We start from the raw sequence: 22,667 nt of genomic DNA on the forward strand, positions 1-22,667 counted from the left end.
TGCATAAGGGGCTTGTGCGGCGATATAAGGGGCCATTTCGAGTTGTGAAAAAGGTAGGTAAGGTGGCCTACAAGCTTGAGTTGCCTGCAAAGCTCAAAGTTCATCTAGTATTCTATTTAAGTATGCTTAATCCATTCCATGAAGATGGAGAAGACCAAAACCGAGGCAATTCTGAATGAGCACCAATAAAGGTAAAAGTCACCTATGATCGAGAGGTTGTAAACATTGAGGCAGATCGTGTGATCAGACTAAAGTACTATTGACCTCGGAATGAATACCTAGTCTGATAGAAGGGATTTCCCGATAGTGAGACAAGTTAGGAACCTGCCGAAGCCTTGTGGCAATTCCAAGATAAGATAGATCAGTACCATGTGGAGGACGTGACGAGGGCGTCTTTAGAATCGATAGGAAAGAATGTCATGGTTTACGCATGGGAGCCCGCAACCATTACACATTTGTGCGATCCATCAAATAGGAAGGAGGTCATTTGGCCCGATCGGACTGGCCTGTTGCTTGAAGAGCTACAAGCTTGACATATATGGAAACATAATCTTCGAGGATATGCAATCTTATATATGATATGCAATCTTAGAAGATATGATTTTGTAATATTAGAGATTTGATTTGTAGATATCTTTTAATCTTAGTCGTTGATGTACTTGGTCTGTACCGTTGGATTTGGAGAGGCTCAATTATAAATAGAGGCCTTTCCCCTCATTGTAAATCACTTGAGTTTTGAGCAATAAGAATTCCTGAGAGCATTCACTCAAACTTCTCTTTTGTGTTCTTAGCTTTCTGTGGCCATGTTCTTATTTTGTTCTTTGTTCATCTTTGTTCGGTTCTGAGTTACTTTCGCTTTGTGTTAGTTTTTGAGAGGGATTATGTTGGATCATCAAAGAGTTGAAGTTAGGCTGACTTAGGCATTTTTTGGAGCAAAGAAATTGCCTAAGGTTGTACGGATCGTGAGGCAAATTTCTAAGTCTGTGACACTTATTTGTCGATGTTAGATACCTTCTTCAAACGCACAATTTCACATCTTTATTTTTATTACAGTTTGTATACTAATTCATTACCTCTCTATATCTCTTTTTCATTATTCTCAAACCGATTCTTAACATTAGGTGATACTTTACCGTACAATCAATAGATAACTTATGCCTTGCTGATTGTATTCTAATTACATTCTAAAGCCAGGTTAAGTAAGTCAATTAGCTTAATTAAAACTCACTACTAAGGTTATCCTTTAAAGTTCTTTTATGATTTCCTAGTTAAGACACACCACAAGGGTAGTCCATCCGTAATACGCCACAAAGGCTATCCTTGTCGGATTCGCCACAGAGGCTATTCCCTTATAATCCACCACAAGGGCTTTTTTTTCATGATTTGCATTAAAGGCATTCCTAACATGATTCACTGCAAAGGCATTTTCTTTCAGATTTAGCCACAAAGGCTTTTTTTTCATAGTTAGCCACAAAGGCTTCTTTTATTGACATTTTTGTGGTATGGATTTTCCTAAACTCACATTACTTGAGGTTTTCCCATCATCGTCTTAGGACACATAGAGAACCCTATTGGGTAATCACCGTCCTTTAGTTACTTTCAGAAGATGCCATGGCCATGGACTTTTCCTTTTAAAATTCACGTTTAAAGTCCCGGCGGGCTCCTTTAGACAATACCGCTGACATAAATAGATACTCTACATGCATTGACATAATAATCCATATTCACCATTTTAAACACAACTCGCTTTTAACAAAACATTCCTCATAGCATAAATCCAAGACGCGCGCATACATTCCTAACATTCAGATATAACTATGCCTCACATCGCTTTACTAGAACTCATCATATGCATACCAGATATGAATAACATTCTTAGAAAACATTCACATAGTCATAAATATCCTTTAATAGTCACTTATAAAGTAACATACACCACATATTGTAACTTAGAAGATCACGGCATCACCTTCCAACCAATTTCCTACAGATTTTTTAGTATGAACAGTACACAAGAGTAAGTTTAGAGACTCACCTGATTTTCACCTACCATAGAGCAAAACTCTATATCCGGACTCCCGTCACGAAATCAGCAACAACAACTGCTACAGAACATAGAAGCTCATCAAAATCTATTTATATACCCTTTTACTAACATTTCTTACATTGGAAGTTCCCAAGCAAAGCCTCATATCTTTATCTTATTTTTTTAGCATATCTAACAGACCTACTCATTCAAAACTCACATACAAAGTCATATTACATACTTAGGCATGAAATATCTCCTCATAACAACACAAAATCACAACTTCCTTTTCAAAGGAGGAAGAAATACTGGTAGTTCTCTAGGAATCAGATAGTATCCCTTTTAGAAATGAGGAAGATAACGTCCCCCATACTCATCTTGAATAAAAGTATATATATACATCCTATGTAACATCCCGCTCGGCGAAGCCCACGTGTATGATTACTATTTATGAAAGTAAGGCGTACAGAGTAGATATTGAGAATTTATAGTGTTAGAATTGGATGAAGTATAAGAACCTTATGAATGCGCTTGAAACGTTTCGATCTTGACGAACACGAGACCTGGCGTGCAGTCTTACAGAAGTATAATTAGTGGACTAGTTTTCATCCAAATACATTTTGGCGTATAGTTTGGATGAACTCCAAAATGATTACGAGAGAATAAAGGTTTTCATGTCAAGTTACTAAGGTTAAAGGAATGAGAATTATGGCTAAGTAAGATCAGTTTTTAATATGAGTTACACCAGTGGTATAGTGTCTCTGTAACCGTGGTTCTGTACTAGTTAAATTACAAGGTAAGTTGGTTAGGAACTAACCAAACGTGAACCAAGATAGTTGAAAGATGAATGGAAATACTCAATTAGGTTTTTCAGAAGTCGTAGACATTTTTAAGACAATTCTATAGTGATGTAACATTTGTCAAGTTCCAATGAAGACTTAGATTATATCAATAAGTCTTTAAGTTTGAATAAAAAAAAGTTATATTCTTCTCTTTTCAAAAATATTAAAATCTAAGGCTGGAGGAAATGATAGTATTTTTTTAATTTGGTTCTGTGACCCTATATTTTATCAGTGATTTCTCCGTGCCAAGGTAAGTCTTATTGTTCTACGAAAGTAGATCTGTATGAGTGCAAGAAGAAAATAAGGCTCTGCTTGAGTATTATCTGGGTAAGATTATTGTAAAGGTTATTTTGATGGGTGTTGATGGAAAATTTTCTGTTTTTACAAGGTAGTGGTTGTTGTAGTTCTAAGAAGACCTTATGCCTTAAACCCAAGCTGCTAAACATCTTTATTAGGTGAGTCCCTAGACTAACTCTTACATATAGTATGTATGCTCTAGGAAGTTCTGTGCTAAATGATGAAACAGTAAAAATGAAACTAGCAAAGCATGATGAAATAACTCTTATACGAAATGAAAGTTCATGATTATGCATATATGAAATGTATGAAGTTTGATGGTTTAAGTACAACGCATAAGTCTGAATGATTATGGTGTACATATGAGTCTAAAAGCATGAATATCTCTGTTATAAGCAAGTCATTGTATGATGAGTCGATGCATGATTAGTCTTTGTTTGTCTTCAAAGTTGTCAAAGGGGTTCATCGAGACTAAAAACACGAATCTTTGGAAAGACAAATCCATGGTCATGGCACTTAAGGACCATATTGTGTAAGACCATAATTGGTGGGTTATGCCATCATATGGGAAGAATACCATATCATGTAAGATTGTAATTGATGGGTTATGGCATCATATGGGGAAATTTAAGGAAGGTTATTACCTAATGGTTTTCTGTGAATCCCAGAATGATAAGGGGAAAACTTCACTAAGTGTGAGTTTAGGCAAATCCCTATCGTTTAAAATACTAGTTAAAGGATAGTCTTTGTGGAAAAACCTTGGATAGGAAAACCTTTGTGGCGAGTACTGAAAGTAAATGGCAACTTTTGTGGCAAAACTTTGAACAGGAAAGCCTTTGTGGCGAGTACTGGATGTAAATGACAACCTTTGTGGCAAATCTCAGGAAACGTAAGCCTAGGTGGCGAACCTCTACAAGGAAATGCCTCTGTGGAAAATCTTAAATAAGGAAGCCTTTGTGACTATCTTTGAAAAAGAATGCCTCAACGGCACAATTTAAAGAATGGCCCTTGTGGCAACCATTTGAAAGAAACACCTCTGTGGAGGACTCTTAACGAAAAGAAAGGAATCCATGATGAACTCTGATAAAATGACATATGAAGTCTTCTGAAGGAACGATAAGTATGGCAAATTCTGAAAGAAAAGTTCTGTAAGAAGTGTTAAGGTAAACCCCGTTTAGTATCAAGGTAAGAACAGAGAAGTTTAAGTGCGCCAGCATGAGTAGCGAACTAAGGGTGTTCTTTTTGTAAGGCCAACTGCAACGGGAATGGTTAAGGAATCGTGAAGGAATAAGACGAGAAATGCAAGAGTAGTACAAAAAGATAAGAAATGCAAGATACTACCTCTGTGTAAAGCATGACACCCATGGTATAATGAATACAATCTAAAGGATGTATCCACCGGAGTTAAGCTGAAGAATAAGAGATAAAGAGTTGGATAAAAGAAGTTCTCAAATGAGACTCAAGTAAATGAGGGTTTACTCACTAAGTCTTATTGAACTTACCTTTGTGTTCTTCTGTCACAGGTAAGTCGATCGAGGCTCCGCTAGGAGGGGCGACACTAAGCCTACGCCTAAGGAGGGGTACGTTGGGCTATTATGCATACACTGGCATGATCAAGTCTGATGCTAATAGTGTAAACAACTGAGAGACTCGTTTAGAAAGCTTAGGATTATATACAGACCATGTCAGTAATACGGTCGAGCCAGTGATAATACCTAGAAGTAAATGACTAGAACTATGTAATTAAGTCATACTATCATCATGTAAAGCCCATCATGTCATTGTAATTATATACTGTGCCTTAGATGTAAATTTAGCTAGAAGGTTTTTCAATTGAGTTGTAAATTTTTATAAGTTAGTAAAAAGGTCTGTAATGGAAAATGTAACACTTGAGATTCGAATTCAGTAAATCAGATTTGGTCGAGGGCGTTACATCTTAAGCCCCTATTGAAACTTGACATGTGTCACAAACTTTCAAAACTACCTTTTTAAGTGGTTTACAATTGTGAAAATCTAATATTTTTATACATACTTGGTTCATCCCTTTGTTTTATTCCCAACTACCTCATTAACTAGCACCGTAACTCAACAAACTGAGCGTACAATACCTTCAGCGATGACCCTAACTTACAAAGTTCTTAGTACTCTTACAAATCTCTTCTTCTATATAACTTAATACGCTCTAAGAACAGTCTCTTGCATAATTTTCTAATTGCTTGCTATGCGCCCGATCATTACGCCAAAAACAACAATTGAGCTGATAGAACTACGCCCCACGGATTATTCTTAGCCTACCCGCTAGAACTTAAAACCCGCCAAAGCTGGGTGTTAAAATTTAGCTACAAATAGATTCTACTTTTCATGAGTACTTGTGATAGTGAATTTTGATTTTGGTTCCCTATAGAGAAAGTGAACTTTGCCCACTAGAAAGTTTTAGTTTTAATTTTGTGTTTGATTTGCGATAAGAAATCATTCTCGTAGCAACCAAGGGTTTGAGGATAACGGAAAAGAATGTTCTGTAGAAAGTCAAGAATCAACAAGTCTCCTTAGTCTAGAAACACAAGTACTAAATTTGGTGAATTTTATTGCCATAGATATCACAAAAATGGTTCGCTTTTATGAAAATTTTTGAGATTTCGTTGTGGAACAAAATGCTTTTCATAAATAATTTTTCCAATAGTTTCTTTTTTAGAAATGTTTCTCAAATGCCCTATTTGTAATTTTATCGTACATTACACATGCTCGCATATTTAGTAAGCATAAATTTAGTCATTTCGTAATTTACTAACTCTCTAAAGTCATTTGATTGTTGTAAGTATGGCCTCTGTTAGTGCAAAATGTAAGCTAACACAAATATCACCATTATATTCAATAGAAAGCAAATTCAATTCCAAGATTTTATGGGCGTATTCAATAAATTCATACTCGTGAAGCACATAAATGTCAAATGTCCACATAAAAAAGACGAAGGCTAATATACAAAGGATTACAACTATGAGGGACAACAACGATTTGAATTTCCTCAACCTTGGAATCAATGCCATACATATCTTTAACTTTGGCTTCGACTTTAGGCTTACTATAATATCTCATTTCTTCAATGTCATCACCAAAATAATTGGGATTCAAAAAAGTGTCAATTGGAGACTAAATCTTACCAAAGTTTGATAACTTGGCTTCATTGAAGTTATTAAAGAACATCTCCTACCAGAGGTTGAAGGCATCTCTAATTGATATTGTGCGATTGATTCAATTAAAGTCGACAGTGATAAATTTACCAACATTTGATGCAACTAAGGTATCTTTGACTCCAAAATGTTAACAATGGGAAATGTTAAGGGAATTTTCGACTAATATTAAAGGATCAAGACTGTCAATGTGCTAGGATAATCGAAAACTTTGTATCCATGGTGAACAGCTTTGAGCTCCACATATAATTGGACTACAATATTACCATTTTGTTAGTTTCAAATAAAATTATCTCAACATCATCATTAAGAGTCACTACAACATACTAAACTTCTCCTTTGGTGGACCCTAGAAATCTATACTTTAACTAGATATTCTCTTTATATTTCTAGCTCAAATTTTCCTTTGAATCCTCCTTTTCATTTTCTCTAATGCTACATTATCCTTAAATGTCATGTTAATAGGATGAGCCAATTGGAATAGGACGTCTATATCAACCATCACAACCAATCCATTATAATGGACTAGGTTGATAAATCGGTTTCTCGTTTTTCCACTTGAGCCTTTAAAATATTAAATTACTAATATTAGGAACAATACTAGCAATTTCAATAATTTTTAATATCATCCAATAAAGAACTAATTTACTACCATATCAATAAAAATAATATAGTATATAACATATTCAAAAAATAATAATAACACAAATAACATTAAAACAAAGAAAAAAACACTTACACGATGCATTGATATGTATCGAGGTTAAACTAACTAGTTAAGGTCAAGTTCGTATTAGTTGAAGTACAAAATTATTGATGAAACCTTTGAAAATACCCATGATATATCCATAAGTGTCGAGGTTAATGTATAGTTATTTTATCATACCCTAAATGGTGGGAATCATATTGCATGATGAATCTCTAGTATAAAAGTAGGACCTTGGCACTTTTGGATGTTGAGTTTTCTTCAAAGATTATCTGCATGGACCTTCAAACCCATTAATGTTAAGGTTGCTTGATCTTGAATAATAGTTAATATTTAATACACTGATAATGTATAATTTTGTGCATCACCGGTTACTAAAATGATGACACATCATCATAAAATTTTAAAGCTAAATTAATTTAACTTCATTTTTAACGATGTATCACCTCTTTATTCAATTGTGATGTATATATTGTTCATGCATCAAATATTAATATTTAAAAAAACACATTTAAAAATAATAATTGTGAAACATCCTACTTTAAGAAAAAATGAAAAAAAAGAACCCGAATGATATTATATTGGTTTAATGATTATATATTAACACACATGTAGAACTCCTCTAACTCTCTTACCAACCATGTTTTTGTTTTTATAAAAAGGTAATTATTTAATATTAATTATTATTAGAAAAGACAAGTTGCTCCAACTTTATTTTGTCTTGTCTTAAAAAAAAAAATGGAAGAAGTCAACAATGGCTTACTGTTCTGTTTTCACCACAAAAAGACCAGCATAAAAACAAAGAATAATAGGAAGCAAGTTACTAAGAATATCGAGGAAAGAAAAAAGCTTATGTTTCCATAGCTTTATCATTTATTTGACTTGCATTAAAAGAAACAATGATTATTGATATTTTAAGATATGATACCTAATGATGCGTTTAACATAATGTTATTGTTTTTAATGTAGCACATCATGTTTTTCACGTAGAGGACAATCCCGTTGTTATGTAAATCTGAAATTGATGAAAAGTAAGAGAAAGAGCGCGATCCCAAGCGACGTGAATTCCCCGACATCCACCCACGAAATCTCCCCGGTTCTGCCTAGGTAAATTTAATTAGAAATAATTTTATCTTCTTTTTATATTCTACTTTCTAATAAAAAAAAGTATATTTATTTATTTATAATTGTAATAATTCAAGAAGCTCTTTTTACAATGCTTGAATCAAAACTAAATTATAAGACTGAGAAAATCAAATGAAATGGTTTGTTGAGACGATTTATATCTATTTTTGTAATCAGATAAGTCTAACCAAAATCAAATCTAATTGCTCATTGACGGTGTTTTTTTTTTTTGGGCATCCATTGTCAGCCTTGTACAAATCACGCGCCAAAAATCAAATCATGCGCGTTTTACTCGCGTGTCTCTTCCACCGACTTCCGCAACTTCGCTCTAAAATCATCCTAAATAAAAAAGTAAAAGGTGTGTGCAATACGACGTCGGGTCCGTGACTGACACCCCTCTTATTGTCTTCTCCGCCGCCGTCCTCCGCCCTACCGAAGAAATTGAGACAAATTATTTATTTAAGATAATATATAATATTTTTATATAAATGGGAAATTCTAAAATTCGTCTGCGCAAAAGTCTTTCTACAATAACCAATCCTTATTTAATACCAAAAAGGAGCCACCGCATTCTTTCACGATTCTCTTACATTTGTTTTTTCTTTACAAAAAGTCGCATCTAAGTTTGAGACCGCCAACGCCAACTGTCGAGGAAACTTCTCTCTAATTTCTTCGTTGAAGTGATGCGATTCGTATTGATTGGATCCAATACTTTGTTTCTTTATGTCCGGTAAATCGGCTGGGTTTCACAAGAGCTTTTTTTTTTAGGGTTTCTAAAAGCAAGTGAGGGTTCTCGGTTTCTTTCTTCTTGTTTGATGTTGATGATGGGGGAAGATAATCGCAATGATAGCTTCGGTATCTTGTCAAGTGGCGATCTCTCGGCTGATTATAAGTTCGATGATTTCGTTGGGGATGGTATGTGCATCGATCTCGACAGCATCAATCGTATTCTTGAGGAGAACTCTGATCCTCCGCAGGTAGTTACTTTCTTTTGCGGTTTAATTTGGCGCCACTTTTAGGGTGTGGAGTGTGAAGATTTTACTGGAATCCTACTCTTTAATTGTGAAATTTTGAAAGGGAATTTGTTGTATAGATCACGTACTCTCCATTGGAAAGCCTAGGAAATGAGTCAATGGTTGCTTATTTTAGCTGATTTTATGAGAACATAGTTCATAGCTTGTTTGAAATTGAATGAAATTGAACTTACTTTATTTGGAACTATCGCATTCTACTATGATTATTTTGGAATTTATTTAACTCAAGTACTTCCTTGCTTAATTTGTGAATCTGGAATCCAAATTCATCTCATAAATTGTAATTGACTTTGCGTACTTTCACTCTTAAACTCGAGGTTATAGATTGTGGAACTGATATTTCATGGCTTTTTGTTAGCCCTTGTTTCTCGGTAGAAGTTCAATCTTGTTTTCTATTCTTTTCCTAGATAGGTTATTCTTTCTTTGTTAAATTGCAGATTAATCCAGAAGATCCATCGCTTAGAAATATGTCTCAAGGGGACTCAGATCTTGAATCCATCCAGTTTCAAAGTGGTAAAATTTCTTTGCACAAACATTTTTCTAAGTTTCTGTTTTTTATATATATAATGAAAATTTGATGATATTTCCTTGCTCGGGGTTTGAAGAATCGCCTTGCTCGGGGTTTACTTTTGCAGATTGTTTAAGAAATAATTCCTATGATTCAGATGCTAGGGCAGGGTCTACTGGTGGCTCCTTTTATTATCATGGGAATTTAGAACTCTCTGCACATGATTGTTCACCGGTTCAAACATCCTCTGCAAGTTTTAAAGAGTGGTCTGCAATTTGTCAAGGGACATCCTACAGAGAGAGAGTTGAGATTCCCAGCTGTAGTACAGCATCTAGTTTTTCTGAGATAGATGGCAACCATGCGTTAGATCATGGAGATAATTTAAGATTTGATCTTGTGGATGATAAAACTAGCTCATTGTTCATGAATACTAAAGAGGAGTTTGGCTACAAAAGTACGTTACCCACTTGCTACTTCTATCTAAACATTGTCATTAGTTGTGCATTTTGAAATTTTTGCTTCCTATTGCTGTGCCCGAGTTTTTTAGTGGAAATGCTGACTCTTGTTTTCTGAATATTCAGATGCTTTGCACAGCCCTGTTGATGAGAATACAAACTTAATATTTGATCAGTATGATCCCTGTTCAGTTATAAGTTGTTACGTGAATGGAGATGATGCATATTTTGCTGATTCCTCAATGCAACACTCGCCTGGTTCCCTAAATTTTATGTTTGAAGAAAGTAAGGAGGGTGAAGTTGTGGAATTTCCCACTGAGAGTGCATGCTCCAGTAGTAGGATAATATTCAATTCTCAGGGTGAGATTGATAATAGGTCTGTGTCACAGCTCTCAATGAATGGTTTCTCTGATGTAAAGAAACTTCATTTTGAAGGTGAAGGGAATGGACATGTTGCCTATGGAAAATTTTCATACACTGCCAATGATGGACTCTTTGATGACAAAGGTTCGCTGCAGCCATTCACTCATTCTAAACCTTGCATTTTAAATAACAAACAAGCAGTTTATGGAAAGAATGAAGATAACGAACTGATCACATCTGGCAATATTTTCTCCCATTCTGCTGAATCTTTAGATGAAGCTAGCTGGAGAAAGTCTACTAACAGGGTTGCTGAGTCATTATCTCTTGACGAAGCCTCAAAGCAGTCATCTGATATTTATCCTTCTGTATCAAATCAGGATTTTATGGTTAATGGCAAGGATGCTCATCATTACAATCATGACATTAATCTAAATGTTAGTAGTCAATCTTTCTTCAGTGAGGGACATTTAAATTTAACTTCCCCAGAGAACTATTTTTCCAGTGCATACCCAATTAGTTCAACCAAGATGCAGTTAGGTTGTTTTCAGGATGAAAGAGAGAATAAGTTTATTCCTTCAAGGAGTATGGGTCTTTCAAAAGTCAGTCCTGAATCTATTCATAGCAATTCATCAGATTGCAGATCCTATGTTGATGATGACCCTGATATATGCATTCTTGAAGACATTAGTCAACCTGCCCGGTCAAACCAATCTCTGGTGCTTGTGAAGAAGACTTCAAGTTTGCCGAATACTGCATCTAGTACTCAGCTTCATAACCCAGGAATAGGGGGTATCAGGCTCAAGGGAAACGATGAACAGTTAATTTTTCGTGTTGCATTGCAGGTTAGTGCTACTTGTTTGAGATTGCACTGTTTCTTGCTTTTATGGATTGGTGAATCAAAAGAATTTGGTTAAATTTCTGGGGATTTCGACCATTACAGTGCTCTTTGCATAACTGGCTAAGAAGAAACTGTCCTTGGCTTATTTTGTGTTATATCTTTATTTAGTTATGTGTTATCTTTTACCTGTAGAAAAATTGTCATCTTTTAGGCAGTGGTTGAATGAAATAGTGCCCCTAATGTTTTACTGGTCTCTTCGAAAGAATTCTACTTCCTAAACATGCGAACTTATTGTCTCTGACTGCTAAAAATGTTAATTATTATCTGTTATATAGTGGTTAAATATAATAGGGTCTTAATGATATGCCAGTCAGTTTGATGGAACCATGATTTGATAAATACTTCCAAAACTTAAAAATGTTCTCTTTGATATCTTCTTTCTGGTGTTTTGGCCTAAAGGAAAAATAATGCTTTGGAAGAGAGTGAACTGAAAGGCTTGATAAAAGATGATTGTGGTTCTTTCCATTATCAAACCTGTTCAATGAGGGTGTGATCAAGAGAGAAGTATTTTCTTTAGAAGGATTTGTTTTAAAGAGATTATTCTTAAGACTTTCCTCTTTTTGGTTTCTGCCACACTACTGTTTTGCTTGCTATTATTTCAAAGGGACTTGCCTTTGGCCTGAGGAGCTTTTGAATGAAGTACTGCTGCGTAAACTGTTATAATATGTAATGAAAAATTTTGACTAACAAAACTAGTTTAGAGTATCTCAAAATACTTCTTGGGTTAATTCATCTCTGCATAAAATTGGATTTTGCAGTGTAGATTTCCAGATGAAAATGGTTTGCAGGATAGATGTTTAGGCTACTTTAATGCTTCTGTGTGAGTAAAGCATTGATGTTGCCTTGTTTCTGATCTATATTTGTGGCCGCTTTGATCAATCAATGTTATATGTAATGTTTATGGCTTTATGTTTACCTAATTAATAAAATTGGTGCCTCACAGGGCCTTTCTCAGCCAAAATCTGAAGCTAGTCCTCCGGATGGTGTTTTGGCAGTACCTCTTCTACGCCATCAGGTCTGAATTGTTCCACATCATATGTTTTCTTTGTTATTTACTTTGTGAATGTTGAGCTTCTGTGAAGTTTTGAACTTCAGAGTTGGGATTGGTTTTTGCATAAGGTGAAAATGGCTCCAGTTGAAGATTTCATTTTAAAAGGACATTTAAATATGGTTTTTGAATTTGAATGCCTACAGTGGGCATGACTTGTTTGCTGGAAAGAATGAGCATGGCTAAAAAATACTTATCAGGACCAAGTTGGATAAAAGTGGACTTAAAAAAAGTAGTTAATGTGGTGATTGTTTTCTAACCTCATTTCCTGAGAGGTGCAATGTCAATTTTTGAGACTTCTCTTTTATTTTCTTTTAGTGTTAGATATTTCCTTACCATTCATAGATGCAGTCGAAGAAGAAATCTTAGACAAAGAGCTTTTGTTATTTTGTTGTAGTTTAATTTAAGGTACTGTGCTATTTATTAATTATGGTGTTACTGTTTCAAAAATTGTTCTTTACATGTTGCTTTTCTGACTTTTGTATGCTTGCATAGCGAATTCCAAGCTTCTCTTGTGTGTTCATTTATGAGTGTTATGAATCTAGTCCAATTCTTTCTGAATTAATCCTTGGGCAGAGAATTGCTTTGTCATGGATGACCCAGAAGGAGAAAACTGGCTTACACTGTATGGGAGGAATTCTCGCAGATGATCAGGTCAGTTCCATTTTTGAGGCTGTCATACGCTTGTTGATAACTAGTGAATCATGTTTTCATATATATTATTTCTTGCAGGGATTAGGAAAGACTGTGTCAACAATTGCACTTATTCTTAATGAAAGGCCTTCATCTTCTAAAGCATCCTCTCAAGATGTGAGAAAGGTTGAGTTGGAAACACTAAATTTGGATGATGATGAAGAGATGAAGCAAGATTCTGATAACAGTCATGTCATGTCAAATGGTGCTTCAAAGAAAAGCTCTTCTCCATCAGGGCAAGCAAAGGGAAGGCCAGCTGCTGGAACACTCATTGTATGTCCCACAAGTGTATTGCGGCAATGGGCAGATGAGTTACACAATAAGGTGACGAAAGAAGCTAATCTCTCCTTTCTAGTGTACCATGGAAGCAACAGGACAAGGGATCCTTTAGAGTTGGCAAAGTATGATGTTGTCCTTACTACATATTCAATTGTTAGCATGGAGGTCCCAAAACAACCTCCTGTTCAAGGAGATGATGATGAGAAAGGGAAGTTGGAAGGTGACCGTGCTTCTTCTCTGGATTTTCCACCAAGCAGGAAAAGGAAATACCCGCCTAGTTCTAATAAAAAAGGAGCGAAGCACAAGGAGGTTGACGATTTGCTTCTTGATTCTGCTGCTCGACCTCTTGCAAAAGTTGGATGGTTTAGAATTGTTCTGGATGAGGCCCAAAGCATTAAAAACCATAAAACTCAAGTTGCTAGGGCCTGTTGGGGCCTTCGTGCTAAACGAAGATGGTGTTTGTCTGGGACTCCAATTCAAAATGCCATTGATGACCTTTATAGCTACTTCAGATTTCTGAGATATGACCCATATGCTGCTTACAAATATTTCTGTTCTTCCATAAAGATCCCGATTGCTAAAAATCCAGCGAAAGGCTATCCAAAATTGCAAGCTATCTTGCAAACAATAATGTTACGCCGCACGAAAGGTACTAGCTGTTTCTTTAGTTTAAGTTGGTCGTGCAGTGAAAATGTGATTCTACTGTTATTTGCATGCAACTAATTGCAATCACTTATTTTAATTTTTTTGTGTTCTTTTTGCAGCTACACTTCTTGATGGGGAACCAATTATTAACTTGCCACCTAAAGTGATAGAACTGAGAAAGGTGGAATTCACAAAGGCGGAACGTGACTTCTATTCCAGACTGGAGTCTGATTCACGTGCTCAGTTTAAAGTACGGTTTTTCTTAGTCTAACTAAATTTAGATATCCACTGTATATCGTATACATTTCTTGTAGCTTTACAGGATATACCTAATGGTATGAATTGTTTATGTGGTTTTATTATGCTTCTATTACGTTCTGTTTTTATTTGCTAATTTTTGAAATCTTTATCAGGAGTATGCAGCTGCGGGGACTGTCAAACAGAACTATGTGAATATCTTGTTGATGCTTTTGCGGCTTCGCCAAGCCTGTGATCATCCTCTTCTGGTCAGAGGTTTTGATTCAAACTCTTCATGGAAATTGTCAATTGAGACTGCAAGGAAGCTTCCTCAGGAAAAGCTAACATTTCTTTTAAGTTGTTTATCATCTTTGGAACTCTGTGGCATCTGCAATGTATGTGGTTCTTTCGGCTTGTTCCTTTAGTTCGTTTTCATCTACTTTAATAACAGCTTCTCTTTTACAGTATTTTGATTATTTATAATTGCCTAGGCATGTTTCATTCAACTAGGAACAAATAAGGATTTTAGGAACAATTAGGAACAATACCACTTTAAAGGATTTGAGTGATCACATAAGGATTCATTCAATTAGGATTAGATGAAATAATTGTTTGCGTATGTTTAAATGCTTCAGCTTGGGGTATGCTGAAGGATCATATTGTGCTTTATGGTGGCTTGTTTTGCCTTTCATGGCTAAGTACCAGAATCATCTATTTGGCATAATTTCTCCTTTTAGTTATTTATTTTTTTATTATTCTTCAACTTTTTAAGTTTTAATCTTCCGTTCTGACATCCATGCTTATGTTTTGTAGGATCCACCAGAAGATGCTGTTGTCACCATCTGTGGTCATGTTTTCTGCAACCAATGCATCTCTGAACATCTTACTGGTGATGACAAGCAGTGTCCCACCAAAAATTGCAAAGGTCAATTAAGTGCGTCTTCAGTGTTTTCGAATACCTCTTTAAACAGTTCTCTCTCTGAGCAGCCTGGTGAGGATAAGTCTCTTGATTGTTCTGGTTCAAAAGTTGTTGAGGTAATTGGGCCTTGTTCTGAGGATAGTTTGAATGATTCTTCCAAAATTAAAGCTGCCCTTGATGTCCTTAAATCACTAGCTAAACCTCAAGATAATAGATTAAGGACTAGTGGCTGCCCAGAAGGTTCCTCTGATCTCCAGTCTCCGGATTCACTAAATGGCCTTCCCGATGGAAAGGATCTGGTTATGGGTGCAAGTTCGAATGATTCCAGTAAGGCACCTGGGGAGAAAGCTATAGTGTTTTCCCAGTGGACAAGGATGTTGGATTTATTTGAAGCCTGTCTTAAAAGTTCTTCCATCCAATACAGAAGACTTGATGGAACTATGTCAGTTGCTGCTAGAGATAAAGCAGTGAAAGATTTCAACACCCTACCAGAGGTTTCAATGATTTCTATTCTTCTTTTACCTCTATTATTTTGTACCTTATCATAGAGAGTGTGATATTCTGGTGTTCAGCAAATCTGCTTAATCATGAAATTCATTCCTTTCGCTTGTAGGTATCTGTTATGATTATGTCCTTAAAAGCTGCCAGTCTTGGGCTGAACATGGTTGCAGCTTGCCATGTACTTCTGCTTGATCTTTGGTGGAACCCTACAACTGAGGACCAGGCAATTGATAGGGCACATCGAATTGGGCAGACTCGGCCTGTAACTGTTTTACGATTAACTGTGAAAGATACAGTTGAGGATCGTATTTTGGCTCTTCAGGTAAGCTTTTCCCCACCTATGCAGGCACAATGGTCTGCTTTTCTCTTCGTGTTTAATTCCATAGCTTTATCAAGCTGAAGAGTGTATTTGATGCTGATATGGTTGCTTGGTGCATAGAAAAGCATTGATGTATCTGATGCTGTTAATGGTCTTGAGAAGTTAACTTTCAGTGTTATAAACATGGATAAAGCTGCCATATGCCACGGAGAAAATTTGAGCTTCATGTGGACTAAGCCTTGCCTGAATGCCTGAATGCTTATCGCATTATCTATCTAGCATAATCGTAATTAAATATAGTTTAAAACTGAGCATGGAACTATTTTAAATTTGTGTGTCACAAGTACAGTCATATGGGCAGTGGTTGCTCTTGAAATCCCTGGCCTGGATATAGTACAGCCAGTGGAAACCACAATAGCTGTTGGGAATATATTCATGTTGAAATCAACTTGTGCTGGTTTAATGGCCATATTAAAATGGCTTCCCTGCATCAATAGAACTTGCATGTTTACTTTCTCCAAGAACTTTATTTTCAGTAAGGGTTTGCTTATTTTTTGTTTTCGTGATTGACAGCAAAAGAAGAGGAAGATGGTTGCATCAGCATTTGGGGAGGATGAGACCGGTGGGCGTCAGACTCGCCTCACAGTAGAAGACTTGGAATACTTGTTCATGGCATGATGTGTCACTTTTATAGCTACATCAGTAATTGGCATTAGCAAAACTGGCGGTGCATAGACTTGCATCCCAAGGTCCCGTGCATCATGTTGGGGATGGACAGTCGGATCTCCCACTTCTTCCTGTAGAACACCATTTCACAACCCGTCTTCCCTGCCTAGCAGATGCTATGACAGGCAAGGGGCAAGGCGTTTTGAACAGACGCTGTTAATAGTAGGAGAATTCTCATACCACATAGTCACAAAAGGAAAGTTAAATTTGTTTTGTTGGTCATTGATAGTTCTCAAACCTCACATCACCTATGACATTGTATATGGATATAGGGATAGGGCTCTTCCAAAGATGGTATAGGGTTGGAACTGGGCTATTCTTTTAGTTATGTAAATGATAGGTCCCCTATTTTTAATTTTCTTATTCTTTTCTAAGATACAGAAACTGAAATTTGTAGCATCATCGGTCATTTTGAGTATACTATTTATGGCCCTGCAGTGTATTCATTCATTAATGTGAAAACTTGATTATTGCGAATTAGAACCCTATGCTTTATCCCTGTACTACTTGTTACACTCTTTTTTCAGAATATCCGAATCTGATGATAGCATTTAAGTTTATTGAAATTGAATTGCAAATCCTCATTAACATAATGTTGTTCCAATGAGACAGCGTAAATTAAACCAGTTTAGATCTTTGTGTTACATCTATCATTCAACCAAGACAATATATCAGTACGAACAATCTCAATGTTTTCATCAGGTTCACCAAACAACAAGGAATGCCACATCCCTTCATAGATCTTCAAGGTCTTGTCTTGACTGGATGCTTCCTTGTACAAAGTCCGACTCACTTCCGGATCCGTGACAACATCTGCACTCCCATGGACTACTAGGAATGGGATACTTACATCACGCAGTTTTTCACTCAAAAGCTGAGTCACTCTCAAGAGTTCAACAACTGTCCCCAATCTGGGTTTCCCTCTGTATCTGACCGGGTTCTTGTTCCCAACAATCTTCTTTTCTTCTACTTTGATTGATTTGTGCAGAAGATCTTCGGTTGGTACAATGGCTAAAGTGGGCAAGAAATAGGAGATAAAAGTGAGGGCTTGAGGAATTGGCCATCTGGGTCTAACCTTGTCTGAGATTTTGCACATGGGCGCTACCAAAACAGCTCCTTGGAACCCATTTGGATCAGCAAAATGAACCAACAAACAAAGGGCACCACCCATTGATTCTCCATAAAGGAAACAAGGTAAAGCACCAAAGTTAGGATCTTGCTTGATGAGATTGAAGAAGGAGAGACAGTCTTGGACAACCAAATCAACATGTGGGACATAGCCTCTAAGGCCTTGAGACCTCCCATGGCCTTCCATGTCAAGGGCAAAGCAGGCAAACCCTTTCTGAGCAAGGAAGATTGATGTGGACTGGAAAGTCCAACTTATATCATTGCCATACCCATGGATCCCAAAGATGATGCCACGTGGAGGGCCAGAGAGTGGAAGCCATGATCTTGTGAAGAGAGAGAGGCCTCTTGGTGAAGTGTAGAACGATTTTGACCCTTTGATTCCTTGCAGCCTGTAATACTCTTCCTCTGAGATGTCGCCCCAGTAATGAAGGTTTTCTTCTTGTTCCACCATCCTTGGAGAAGAAGATTGAGTAGATCAGATCGTTTTGGGCGTCTGCTTTTGATTGGTAAATAGTTTTGTGGCTGGTCAGTTAAAGAGGTTTCTTTATTCTTAGGGTTGGACTAGTGGTTGATTGGGCTACCAAGACAGAGGCTTTCTTCCTCTTTTCACCTTCGGCTTTATCGTAGATTTGTATATAAATTATACATTTTTTTCCCATCTTTGTGGTATTAATTTTTTTTTTCTTCAAGCACCTCCATTTTCTTTTTAAATGCTTAACTTAAAAATTGGTGCTAAACTATGTGTTTTTACTTAAATTTTTTCTTGTCGGTACTTAAAATACAATTTTTTTTTCTGAGGTTGGTACTTCTGCTAGTTGAACTTTGAAAAAAAGATAACCAACTAAAAATTATTATGTGACAAAAGTGAACATTTTGAGCTTCATAGTTGTGATCAAAGTTTTAAAATCATCCGTTTTAATTTGTGCAGTTCAATTAAATAAATTATTAAACATAAAAATAGAGAAAACTAATTCAACCACTCAAGTAAAATATTTATATTTATATTTAATTAAAATTATATAAATATTAATATAAAACTATTTTTTACATTTTTATTATAAACCATCAATCAGAAAAAATAAAACCCAAACTCAACATAAGTGAGCAGGCTTATGAGACTTGACGATTTCCTGATTCATGAACATTTATATTTTTTTGTTAAAAGTAATTTTAGGGATGAGGGATGTACAACCCAACCTAAAGATAATTTTATATTTTATTCGCATTAAATCTATTATTACATAGCATTGCCCACCAAAATCCAATTTTAATAAATTTAAGGAAAAAAAGCATTTATGGAAAATTGAAAAGTGAAGATGATATAAAAGTAAAATAATGTTAAACAGTTTGATAGTTATATCCGAATTAAATGTTATTTATTCCAATCCATAAATAAAAACTAACTTAATACTGAGAAATATCTTGACGTGGAAAAGTAAGAACTTTGAACAAAACCGAAAAGCATGTAAAATAGGCGGTTTTTTTTTAAACATAAAAATTCGGTTCTGTTTTCAATTTCTCATATAATCTTCTCGGCTTTCTTATTCTTTGGTTTATTTTCATTATTAATATTTTTGTTAATATATATTTCTTATGTCTTAATATTTTTGATATTTTTATTTTTATAAATATTTCTTAATTATCATTAGCTAATATTTTTAAGATTTTCAAAATGAGGTTAAATAAAAAATTAAAAATCCAATCGAATCGATTTTTGATTCAATATTTCAACCATTTATTCCTTTTCAATCATATTAGCTAGTTCTTTAGCTATGTTTCTTTAAAAAATACATTAATTGTTAAGATAAATTATATATATTTCCTAAGTCATAAAAATATGGTTGAAAATCTTATCAAACATTTTTCATGCATTTTCAGCACTTGCAAAAACTCAAAAACATGTTCTATATGTGTTTCATAATGTTCCAAATGTTCTTTAGTCAATACCAAAGTATTTAAAGCTGCATAAAATGTTCTCTAAGGCATTTTGGTAACCAAGTATCAATATTTGAGGTTTTACAAGTCAGTAGCTAACAACATTTTCTAAAAGGGCATGATATTGAGACTTACTAGGCAAGTCTTGAGACTTGGGTTTGCAAGTCTAGAGACTTAGCCTCTCAATGGTTACTTTTTAGCCAAGTACTAATACCTCCTTGATAAATATCAAGACTTGAGTAGTAGAAATATTTTTTTCATTCCAAAATCCATGCTTGCAACGGTTTCAAATTACCTCCAATGGCCATAAATGTCTACAAATTTATGCTTTGGTATAAACACTCATCAACAATACTTTAAGACTTAATAGAGACATATCCAAGCATCAAAGTCAAGAGAAAAACCTCAAATTCTTTGTTCTTTGATTTTCTCTTAGATCTTATTGTTAGATCTTTTATTGCTCTTGATCTGTCATAATTTGACATGATAAATTTGACTTTCTCGATACATTTATGGAGCTTATTCTCAAGCAAAGTAGTGTCTTCTTTGTAGTTTTTTCATAATTTTTAGGTTTTAAGTTAAAAAGTGTATATGTCTTGTTTTTACTCTTTTTAAGACCTCAAATTGGCCAATAATGCCATTGGGGGCCTTAACCTATGGTTAAGTGATGTAGGGACATTTTGGAGACTAAAATTGAGCAAGAACGACCCCAAAGGAGAGGGTATTGCGATATCCAAACCTTGGAATCACGATACCTCCAACAAACCTGGGATTGGAGACCACCCTTCAGTGGTATCGCGATATCCACCTGCCAAGAAGCACCCAGGTTCAAAATTTTTCAAAGTGTCGTGATATCTTGTTCCTTGGTATCGTGATACCAATATCGTGAAGGAACAAAAATGGACAAGAAAGGTAGTCATTGAAAGCTCATTCAAGGGTTTTTTGGATTAGGTCAGAATAGCTGCTATATCAGTTAAAATTTGGCTGAGAGAGGAAAAAATGTCACATTAGCTTAGTTTAGGTTTAATTTTCTCTAGGTTTTCTCTTAGCTTTTCTTTCTCTTCTTCTAGGGTTTCTTATTTTCATTTCCTTAGCTGTAGATTTAACATTTCTTTGCAACTTTTCTTCTTATTTTAGTTGTTCTTAGTGTTAGTTAAGTTAGTTATCACTGTAACTTAAGGTTATTTGTAATTTTAGTTCCTGCACCTAGGTTGTAAGACATTTTTAGATTTAGTTTAATGCATTTCAGTTTATTTTATTTTGCAGTTGTTAAAGTTTGTTTCTTTTATGTTTATTGCTTTAGATTTTCTTGTTGAATGTTTGTTTTCACATGCCTTTTAAGTTTTCTTACATAAAAATCTCAACTTTTATATTTTTCTCAAGCTTTCTTTAATGGCTTCCATGTTTTTAATTCATATTTTTATTAGCTTTATTTCTAGCATGAGTAGCTAAACCTTTAAGAGATTGGTTGACGAAGATGTGGTAAGCTGATTTTTGGATAAGGGACCAAATCGTAATAAATTAGACTAATTTGAATGAACCTAAAAACTTAAGATTGACGACCTTAAGGGAATATTTAGGCAAGTAAGACCAAGAGGAGATATTGTTGAGCACCAAATCATTAGTCTTAGGTTAACCGGTGAGATCGAGAGAAAATTCAAATTAATTTGTCTAACTTGGTAAAATTGAGACTGAGAGGTAAGATGGATCCATTTTGGGACTTTAAGCAATTTGGATCCCTAATTCAAATATTAGTGAACCACATCAATTTCAACCAACCATAGATTACTAAGTTAAAACAGTTCTCAATCAAATGGTCACCGTTGAGCCTCCGCTACACCGACCCGTCTAAATCTGTGGATTAGTTGAACAGTACAGACAAACGAATGTGAGTTTTCATAAACTCAGTGTGTAACAAAATAGAAATAGACATGCTATACACACAGAAGTTGCATACACAATCAGGTTCAGACCTAAGTCCTTTGCAGATTCAGATAACAGAAACAGATATGCAGAGCAGATATATAGAATCCTACCCCCATCCTCTACGTACCAACTCCCACCATCCTAACGCACCATGTGGGGTTAAAAGCACCCACCCATCCCTACATACCATATCGTGCTGTTACGACACACTTCAGATAATGTGCAGCCAAGCTACCAGAATATAAGTGATGATCGCCATACAGAACACTTCCTCCACATATGCAAATCCCACCCCAATTAGATATACAAAATTAGAATTACCATGCTTAAATGCTCATATATAGATATCAAATATATACATATATCAGACTAATCAGACATACATAACAGTGTCATACGCAGAGCAGAACATTAGACTATCAGATCATATAATTTTAGGGTTTGGTAGGCCCACAATCGATCGAAACAACCCGTGCGACCCTAGGGAGAATTTCAGAATTATGGGCCCATATGCCCGTGTGGCCTACACACCCAGATTGGCCTTGCCCGTGTGGCCCATACAGCTTGGCCAAAATCCCACACGCCCGTATAGGTCCACACGCCCGTGTGGCCCACACGGCCACACCCACACCACCACACGGCCGTGTCTTGACACATGGCCAACCATACCGACGACCACATGCCCATGTGGCATCGACAGTAAGCATTTTTGGCTTTTGCTGAAACCTCATTTTTCACATTTTGGGTACACACCTAGTACAATTTTGATGCAAAAATAATCCCGAGCCTTCTGAAACATAAAAATAGAGTACCCAACACCGATTTAGTAGATTGATTAACAAATTCGACACAAGAATTAACACGAAACC

The 22,667-nt window shown here is 35.6% G+C and overlaps 2 protein-coding genes across 3 annotated transcripts; one reads left to right on the forward strand and one right to left on the reverse strand.

Annotated features, from left to right (window-relative positions):
* The first annotated feature begins 8,590 nt into the window (after positions 1 to 8,590).
* LOC105772812 (hypothetical protein) lies at positions 8,591 to 17,292 on the forward strand. 2 transcript variants are annotated; one of them, XM_012594272.2, is made up of 12 exons: positions 8,591 to 9,161; positions 9,656 to 9,731; positions 9,854 to 10,180; positions 10,308 to 11,386; positions 12,386 to 12,457; positions 13,067 to 13,144; positions 13,223 to 14,111; positions 14,227 to 14,357; positions 14,521 to 14,739; positions 15,158 to 15,757; positions 15,877 to 16,086; positions 16,657 to 17,292. In XM_012594272.2, the coding sequence occupies exons 1-12, from the start codon at positions 9,000 to 9,002 to the stop codon at positions 16,759 to 16,761; spliced, it is 3,948 nt and encodes a 1,315-aa protein (XP_012449726.2). In that variant the 5' UTR covers positions 8,591 to 8,999; the 3' UTR covers positions 16,762 to 17,292. The 2 variants fall into 2 exon arrangements, with proteins under 2 accessions (XP_012449726.2, XP_012449724.2); XM_012594270.2 differs by having other exon boundaries at positions 8,592 to 9,161; positions 9,824 to 10,180.
* Positions 17,293 to 17,348: 56 nt separating this feature from the next.
* On the reverse strand, positions 17,349 to 18,547 carry LOC105772813 (caffeoylshikimate esterase). The gene has a single exon (XM_012594274.2). The coding sequence runs from the start codon at positions 18,386 to 18,388 to the stop codon at positions 17,438 to 17,440; it is 951 nt and encodes a 316-aa protein (XP_012449728.1). The 5' UTR covers positions 18,389 to 18,547; the 3' UTR covers positions 17,349 to 17,437.
* Between the last annotated feature and the right edge of the window lie 4,120 nt (positions 18,548 to 22,667).

This window comes from Gossypium raimondii, chromosome 6 (assembly GCF_025698545.1).
Source record: "Gossypium raimondii isolate GPD5lz chromosome 6, ASM2569854v1, whole genome shotgun sequence".
Taxonomy (NCBI): domain Eukaryota; kingdom Viridiplantae; phylum Streptophyta; class Magnoliopsida; order Malvales; family Malvaceae; genus Gossypium; species Gossypium raimondii.

Coding starts and splice junctions, on each gene's coding strand:
- LOC105772812 (XM_012594270.2), top strand. CDS start 9,000: ATGTTGATGATGGGGGAAGATAATCGCAATGATAGCTTCGGTATCTTG. Junction 10,181..10,307: donor AGAGGAGTTTGGCTACAAAA/GTACGTTACCCA, acceptor CTGAATATTCAG/ATGCTTTGCACAGCCCTGTT. Junction 14,740..15,157: donor AACTCTGTGGCATCTGCAAT/GTATGTGGTTCT, acceptor TATGTTTTGTAG/GATCCACCAGAAGATGCTGT.
- LOC105772813 (XM_012594274.2), bottom strand. CDS start 18,388: ATGGTGGAACAAGAAGAAAACCTTCATTACTGGGGCGACATCTCAGAG.